This window comes from Zeus faber, assembly GCF_960531495.2.
Source record: "Zeus faber genome assembly, chromosome: 2".
Lineage (NCBI taxonomy): Eukaryota > Metazoa > Chordata > Actinopteri > Zeiformes > Zeidae > Zeus > Zeus faber.
Window position 1 is genome coordinate 40,359,608 of NC_137189.1, and position 7,931 is coordinate 40,367,538.

Below are 7,931 nucleotides of genomic sequence, written 5' to 3' on the forward strand. Positions count from 1 at the left end.
TTCTGCCCCTGAGTCATTCTCATCGAAGTTAAAACCTACAGAGTTCTGATGAGCACCAACTACTTAACCCAACCCCAAAAAAGGCGCACTTCATAATGATTCATTATGACGCGTTTCGGTTGCGCACGGGATTTGGCCCCGCACATATCAAAGGGTCCCGAGGGGGAGTGGGAGTGGGAGTGGGGTGGTCCCACGAATGGGCTTATATAGGCGGACCGGCTCCTTCGGGCTCCATCAGACTGCAAGGAAAGAGCCGAGGATTCACCGGAGGAGTCACAGAGAATCCGAAAGTTATTGAAATTAATGCTGAGTTGTTGGAGAGACTCCGGAATTTACTGCTGAGATCCCAGTTTTTCACTTATTGCCACGTTACCTTTTTTTGTTTTTGTTTTACTTCTACGTTTCATTCTTGCACATAACTTTAAATGAGTTTTGCACTGGATTTGATACCTTTTTATAGTTTTTTTGTGAGTGTGGGGACAGTTCTTTTTTAATGGAAGTTTGAGAGACTTGGGGTGAAGTAGAAAACCTCCTCACGCGGATTTTAAGATATCAATCTTCCCACTTTGAGGATTTTTTTTTTACACAAATAAGAATAATAATAATAATAAAATAATAATCCAAATAATAATAATAATAATAATTATAATAATAATAAACGATGAGGTTCTTTGGTTTGATCGCGGTTCTGTGCGTCAACGCGGTACGCGGCGCCTGGGAGGAGAGCCTCGTTGTGCCGGTGAGGGTGGATGCGGACGCGGCGGCGGCCCGTTCGGAGGGCGAGACCGACCCGTGGCGGACCCTCTCCGCTGAGGAGAAGGAGAAAGAATCCCAGATGCGGGTGTACCGCTTGGAGGTATTCGGCAGGGAGCTGCTCCTGCAGCTGGAGCCAGACCAGACCTTCCTGGCACCCGGGTTCGTCTTCCAAATCGTGGGGAGCCCCGAGTCGGACCTGCGGCACGAACCGGACACGGGAGCCGAGCCGGGCTGCTTCTTCTCGGGCACCGTGAACGGGGAGACGCGCTCCGCGGCCGCGCTCAACCTGTGCCACGGGCTCCGGGGCGGATTCTACCTCCAGGGGGAAGAGTACTTCATTCAGCCGCTTAACTCGACCGGGGAGGAGTCGGGGGAGGGTGTACACGTTGTGCGACGCAGAGGTCGGGCGTCTTTGGCCGGGGAGGGGAGCTCCAAGTGCGGGGTCAACGAGGATGAGGTGCGGGTGCCGGAGAACCTGGAGAACAAACCCAGCAGCAAAACTCCTACTCCAGACCAGAAAGGTGGGTTTTGTTTAAGCTGTTATGTGCCTCATGTGGCTTTTGGCGGAGTGTTTTATCATTAAATATGCTTATTTACTCATGCCAAAATGTTGGACTATTGGTGCGCACTAACAGTTAATACGCGTTGGACCCTTTGACAGCACCCAGCCATTGAAAGGGGAGGGAGCGGATCAGAGTAGGGGGATGGATGGATACTCCCCTTCCATGGGTAGGAGGGGGAGTTGCAGAGAGAGAGAGAGAGAGAGAGAGAGAGAGAGAGAGAGAGAGAGAGAGAGAGAGAGGTGTGTGGAGGGGGGGGGGGGGTGTTCTGGAGCTGGGGCCAGCAAGAGCCTGCAACAGTAAGACGTGTACAGTCGCCGCCTGGTACTGTGTGTTGCGCAGACAAGCACCTCTCGACATTTTCCCAAGAGGGATTTTCTCTCTCACTCCCTCTCTCGCTCACACAATTTCTCCACCAGAGAGGGTAAATTTAGGAATGTAGCCCCCGGTAGGAGGGGCTGCTGGTGGGGTGACGCTGAGTCAGGGCAGCGCCAGCTCCTCCAGGCACATCCGGAGATCTCAAGCTCTCTGTCGAGCCTGGATCCCTCTTGCAGAAGAAATAAACATTATTTGTAGCCCATATTAAGGACGCCGGTTCGTTGCCAATATGTGTGTTCCAAACTGGTCCAGCTGCTTCATACAAGGCAACAAAGACACTTTTCACAAGTTCCAGGAAAACAATGAACTAAGACCTGATGTTAACTAACTTGATAAGAGTTTACATGGTCTGACCTCTCTCTTTCTCTTCTCTTATCCCTGCCTCCATCCCAGCTCACCACAGAACCCGGCGTTTTGTCTCCACCCCCCGCTACCTGGAGATCATGCTGGTGGCTGACCAGTCCATGGCTGAGTTCCACGGCGCGGGGCTCAAACCCTACCTTCTCACCATTATGGCCGTGGCCTCCCGTCTGTACCGCCACCCTACCATCCACAACTCCATCAGCCTGGCGGTGGTGAAGCTGCTGGTGGTCTACGAGGAGGAGAGCGGCCCACAGGTGTCCTCCAACGCAGCCCTGACCCTCCGCAACTTCTGCCAGTGGCAGAGGCAGCACAACCCACCAAGTGACCGCCACGCCGAGCACTACGACACCGCTGTGCTCTTTACCAGAACGGTACGAAATAGAATAAAATTTGTGTGTGTGTGTGTGTGTGTGTGTGTGTCTGCGTGTGTGCGTGTGTGTGTGTGTGGGGGGGGGGGGGGGGGGGGTGTATAATATAAAAGATCCAGACAGCTCAGTGTGATAGAATTAAAACAGCTGTTTTCTCTTCCTCTTCCCCGGTAGGACTTGTGTGGTGCCAACTCTTGCGACACCCTAGGCATGGCTGATGTCGGCACAGTGTGTGACCCCGACAGAAGCTGCTCCATTGTTGAGGATGATGGTCTCCAAGCGGCATTCACCGTAGCTCATGAGCTAGGTAAGTCAGTCAGGGAAAGGTTTGATGTTTTTGCACGTAAACCATAATAAAGTTAAAGGATCTTTGAACCTCAGTGTGCAATTAGATGTAAACCATGAATTAATGTAAATGTTAACCTTTGTTTTACGCGGTTTCCTCTATCCCTATCTACCTCCCTCCATCTCTCCTGTATCTAGGTCATGTCTTCAACATGCCTCACGACGATGCCCAGCTGTGTGCTGGGGTCAACGGGGACCACTGGGGCTCCCACATGATGGCCTCCACCCTGTCCAACCTGGACCAGCAGCAGCCGTGGTCGCCCTGCTCGGCCCTCATGGTCACCACCTTCCTGGACAACGGCCATGGCCAGTGCCTCCTGGACAAGCCAGTGAAGCCCCAGGCTCTGCCTCAGGCCCTGCCAGGGACAGTGTATGATGCAGACCGGCAGTGCCGACTGACCTTTGGCGAGGACTCCCAGCACTGCCCGGACCTGAGCACCACATGTGCAGCTCTTTGGTGCACTGTGACTACAACCAACGGCTTGCTGGTGTGCCAGACCAAGAATTTCCCCTGGGCCGACGGCACGTCGTGCGGCCATGAGAGTTTCTGCCTGGCTGGACGATGCCTCACCAAGAGCCAGGCAGCAAAACACCAGGTAAGACGACAACTGATCAAAGAGCATCAAAAAGAGACATCAAAAGTGATTTGTGAACACTTTACCCGGCCAGAGTTGAAAATTTAAAATTCAATTGAATTAAAATTAAATTCCAAATTGATTCTGATTCTTTTTTTATGATGTATCTAACATATAAAAAAGTTATTGGTGATGATAAGTTTCTTTGCCAATTTGAATCCGCTGAGGTCCAAATTAATTCACTGGTTGTTAATCTAATCTGTCGTGTGTAATGTGTGACTAAAATGATCGTCTGCCTGCTTTCAGACTCAAGTTAACGGCGGTTGGGGGGTATGGGGTCCGTGGGGCGACTGCTCCCGAACCTGCGGTGGAGGGGTGCAGTACTCTTTCCGGGACTGTGACAGCCCACTGCCAAAGAACGGTGGTAAATACTGCGAGGGCAAAAGGATCCAGTACCGCTCCTGTAACACCGAGGTCTGCCCCGACACCAATGGTAAGAGATCAGTAATGGGCTGATGACCCAACGCCTAAAAATGATTCTTTAGCTTAATCCACTTAATTATTTTGCACAAAGGAATGTGTTACCATTTTGATTGCTCTACAATTTGAAGTCTTATCCATATGCCAGTTTAGCTGTAATACACAAGCTATATTTGTCTGTACCTCAAACAGTGGTGTCAAAGTCAAACCTCAGCTCTGGGTAGATCGGCAGTACATCTTACACCTTTCCCGTTCCTCTGTGCAGGACTGTCATTCCGCGAGGAGCAGTGTTTGGCTCACAACGAAATGTCAAGCCAGGTGTCCTTCGGTCCTGGGCATGGGGTTGAGTGGGTGCCCAAGTATGCTGGCGTTTCACCCAAAGACCGCTGCAAGCTGATGTGCCGGGCCAAGGGCACTGGATACTTCTTTGTCCTTAAGTCTAAGGTGAGGACCAACGCTTCAAAGAAATGAGAAGATACAGGAAATACAGGAAAGAAGAGGATTTCCATATGAAAAGATATCTAGATGAATAATGTAGTTCGTCAAATGTATTTCATTGTTTTAGCAATATATTCAGCATTATATCTATGTCGTATGCTTTGAGGTTTAGTATTCCTTATATGTATTTAATATGATTATATATATGATCAATTGCATACCTATGACTATAGGATAATAGAGTGAAAGTAATTCATAATCGAATATAATTCAGTTTTTACTTCCTCCCTGCTTTGGACCGTTACAACCATCTCAGTGTTTTAACTTTGTCACGCCGCTTTCCTTTACGTGCGCAGACATGCAAATCACAGGGGTCAGCAGTTATAATATCTGCCCTGGGAAGGCTACTGCCTCAGCATGGAGCCATCGATAGCGAGAACTCCTTTTCCCTTCTGGAACAGACTACCAATGTTCGTTCGAACGCAACACTTTCCTCAAACTCAGCTGTAATGTATTTGTGCATCTCTGCCGCCCCCAGGTGGCCGACGGAACGCCGTGCAGCCCTGATTCCACCTCCGTCTGCGTGCAAGGCCAGTGTGTCAAGGCCGGATGTGACCGCGTGATCGGCTCCATGCAGCGCTTTGACAAGTGTGGTGTGTGCGGCGGCGACGGTTCCACCTGCAAGAAGGTCTCAGGATTCATGGAGCGAGCCAGGTGAGAATGCTGTCGCACCTTATAACTCTTTCATTCATTAATAAATAAAATAAAAGCTAATACTTTGATTCTGTCTGGTACTGCCAACTGTTGATTTCCATAGCTCAAGCCTAATGGTTGTTTAATCATGTTCCTCTGCTCTGTCCCTCCAGGCCTGGTTACCAGGATGTTGTGACTATCCCTGCAGGTGCCACACACCTGGACATCAAGCAGCGGGCCCCCGGCAATGGTCGCCATGACAACAGCTATCTGGCAGTGCGTCGCCAGGACAGCTCCTACCTGCTTAATGGCGACTACAAGCTGATGACCATGGAGACCGACATCACCCTGCGGGGGGGGCTGTTGCGCTACAGCGGCTCCTCCGCTACCCTCGAGCGGCTCCGTAGCTTCTCCCCGCTGCCAGAGGCCCTCACCATCCAGGTGCTGTCTGTGGGCGAGGCCCCAAGGCCCCGCGTAAAGTACAGCTATTTCGCACCAAGACCCAATGGTGGCGCTAACATCAACAGCGGAGGCGGGCCGGGCCGCCGACAGTCCATCAATGCTATCCGTGAGGTGGGTGTAGCTGAGTGGACCCTGAGGGAGTGGGGTCCGTGCTCCCAGAACTGCGGAGGAGGCACGCAGCAGAGGGAGGTGGTATGCCTGGACCCCCAGGGCCGTCCGTCCAGGGATTGCCCAGAGGAGTTGCGGCCCATAGCCTCGCGGTCCTGTGCCCTCCAGCCCTGCACCGCCTGGGTCCTGGGAGAGTGGTCGGCCTGCTCCAAGACCTGCGGCCGGGGCTTCCGCAAACGCTCTCTGCGGTGTGTGGGCCACGACGGACGCACGCTGTCCCACGATAGCTGTGAGCCCAAGGACAGGCCCCGACCTCTGCTTGACTTCTGCCATCAGAGCCCCTGCTAAGAACCACCTCTGCACTCTCCACGTGACTCTTCCTTTTATTCAACCCAACAGAACAGCCTTACGAGAGACGCTGCAAAATAGACTATTTTCATCCTCTCTTCACAACACCTGCTCATGCCAGTGGACAATATAAAGCCTTATCGATGTTTACGTCCAGAATGAGTGCTGCATATTTTGCTGGCTCCAAGATGACCTAACATTTGTCCGCACTTTGGCACAGCACCAGTAATCTAGACTGCAATCAACAAGCTGTTTTCCCTTTTCCTCTGGACATTTTGGGAGGCAGATATTGTATTAAGTTTTAAGGTCTATGGAACCTCGTCACATCAACAAAGAATGCATATTTTTAACTGCTGGCCTTTGTAGCACAACTGTGGCACACTGCGCCCTCTATCAAGGGGAAGAGTACGTGGACTTTCCTGTTCTGCCAAACAGAAAAAAGTGTGCTGCTTATCGTGCCAATGTCATGCCTTTTTCATGTTGGTGTGTATGTGTGCATGTGTGTGCATAGCGTTTGTCCAAGCTGGGCTGGACAAACACCTAAGGGTGGGGTGGGAGAGATTTTTGCATGGGGTGCCACCACACAGAGGTGGATGCCCTTATATTATTGTATATTTAGAATCAAATGAAAGAGTATTTTTCTTGTTCTTCCCCATCAGGTATGGAAAAAAAAAGATGGTTCGTGTTTGTGTTCAAACTTACGAGTACACCCTCATTTAAGATAAGCATGCGAGACACTATACATAGATCACTGTTATTGCCATTGGCACATTGTAACAATGAGATGTCACTATATGTCTTAGAAAGACCATATTTTGATTTAGCCATATCTTGCCCTAGTCTACACGGCCCCGATGAGGGAACTGTAGAGAGACCAAAGAGCTGTGTGTGTGTGTGTGTGTGTGTGTGTGTGTGTGTGTGTGTGTGTGTGTACGTGTGTGTGTGTGTGTGTGTACGTGTGTGTGTGTGTGTGTGTGTGTGTGGGTGTGGATAATCTAGTGAGAGACTCTCTCTACTACTTCATAAGTAAGTCTCTCCTGCCTTCTGGGAAGGCTTGTTTTGTTGTTGGTTTTATGTTTATCTTTTTTTTTTTTTTTTCCTTTTTGTACAGAATATCCATGCATTATTTATTTTTGTACAGCCGGTTAAATATAATCATGTGGCTTTTCTAACATTATTTTCTATTTGTTATTTGTTATTGAGAAACACAGAAGGAAGTAGAGTATATAGAGTATTTATACAGTATTATATATATATAAGGTCCTAGGTTCATTAATAAAGTATCACATTGACATGTACTCCTCGTGTCGCTTGTGTGGTGTGTGTCTACTACTTAACCATCGTACGATGTTCAATCTAAATTACTGGGCTAAACATTTACCCCAGTAATTCAAGCAGTGGCGCGCACAGAGCATTTTATGGGCAGGGGCAACACCAGAGAAAAGGGCACTTTTCACTGATAGAAGGGGGCCGGCCAGAGGCATAGGCTCTTTCTTTTTGATCATTTTTAACTCCTGCAATCCAGCGCTCCCAGAGGGGAGAGAGTGACCTTGATCGTAGCAGGGTGATGGTTACAGTCAACCGGGATGTCCCTCTCGATGGACTGCCGAATAAGATCTGAGAGTCTTCTAATGTCACCTTAAAGGACACCGCACAATGTTTTCTATCGTATGGGGCACTCTAAAGGGTACTTCACACTGGTTTCTCTACCACAGGGGCACCTAGAGAACACGCAGCATTTAGGCGTCGGAGGGGGTCGGTGTCATCTCGAGGCATCAGCCCACCAGGAGTCGGTGGTGTGACGGGTTCAGGCGCTGCCGTCACAAGTTCGAGTCACAACTTTTTGCCTATCCAAGTCAACACCATTGTTCCTTACATCAGATCGGGGGAGACCACCTCACCTTGTGTGGCTCAAAGAGTTAAGCCGCTGTCGGAGAACCTCAAGGTTCAGAGGGTTCAATGCTGAGAGAGAATTTGAAAGGCGACACCCTGAGGGCCTGATTAAAAGCACCCAGAGAACAGGGCCGAGCGTGAAGGCAACCTGGTGGCATTATGGT

At 50.0% G+C, this 7,931-nt stretch overlaps 1 protein-coding gene across 1 annotated transcript; it reads left to right on the forward strand.

Annotated features, from left to right (window-relative positions):
- Positions 1-252: 252 nt before the first annotated feature.
- Positions 253-6,884, forward strand: adamts1 (ADAM metallopeptidase with thrombospondin type 1 motif, 1). The gene is made up of 8 exons (XM_080021483.1): positions 253-1,277; positions 2,088-2,428; positions 2,600-2,732; positions 2,909-3,366; positions 3,652-3,838; positions 4,091-4,269; positions 4,802-4,977; positions 5,130-6,884. Exons 1-8 carry the CDS (start codon positions 662-664, stop codon positions 5,872-5,874), a joined length of 2,835 nt encoding a protein of 944 aa, XP_079877609.1. The 5' UTR covers positions 253-661; the 3' UTR covers positions 5,875-6,884.
- Positions 6,885-7,931: the final 1,047 nt, after the last annotated feature.

Excerpts from the sequence above, each read along its gene's own strand:
- adamts1 (XM_080021483.1), top strand. The coding sequence starts at position 662 with ATGAGGTTCTTTGGTTTGATCGCGGTTCTGTGCGTCAACGCGGTACGC. Across the intron at positions 3,839-4,090 it reads GGTCTGCCCCGACACCAATG|GACTGTCATTCCGCGAGGAG; the intron begins GTAAGAGATCAG and ends TCCTCTGTGCAG. Across the intron at positions 4,270-4,801 it reads TCTTTGTCCTTAAGTCTAAG|GTGGCCGACGGAACGCCGTG; the intron begins GTGAGGACCAAC and ends TGCCGCCCCCAG.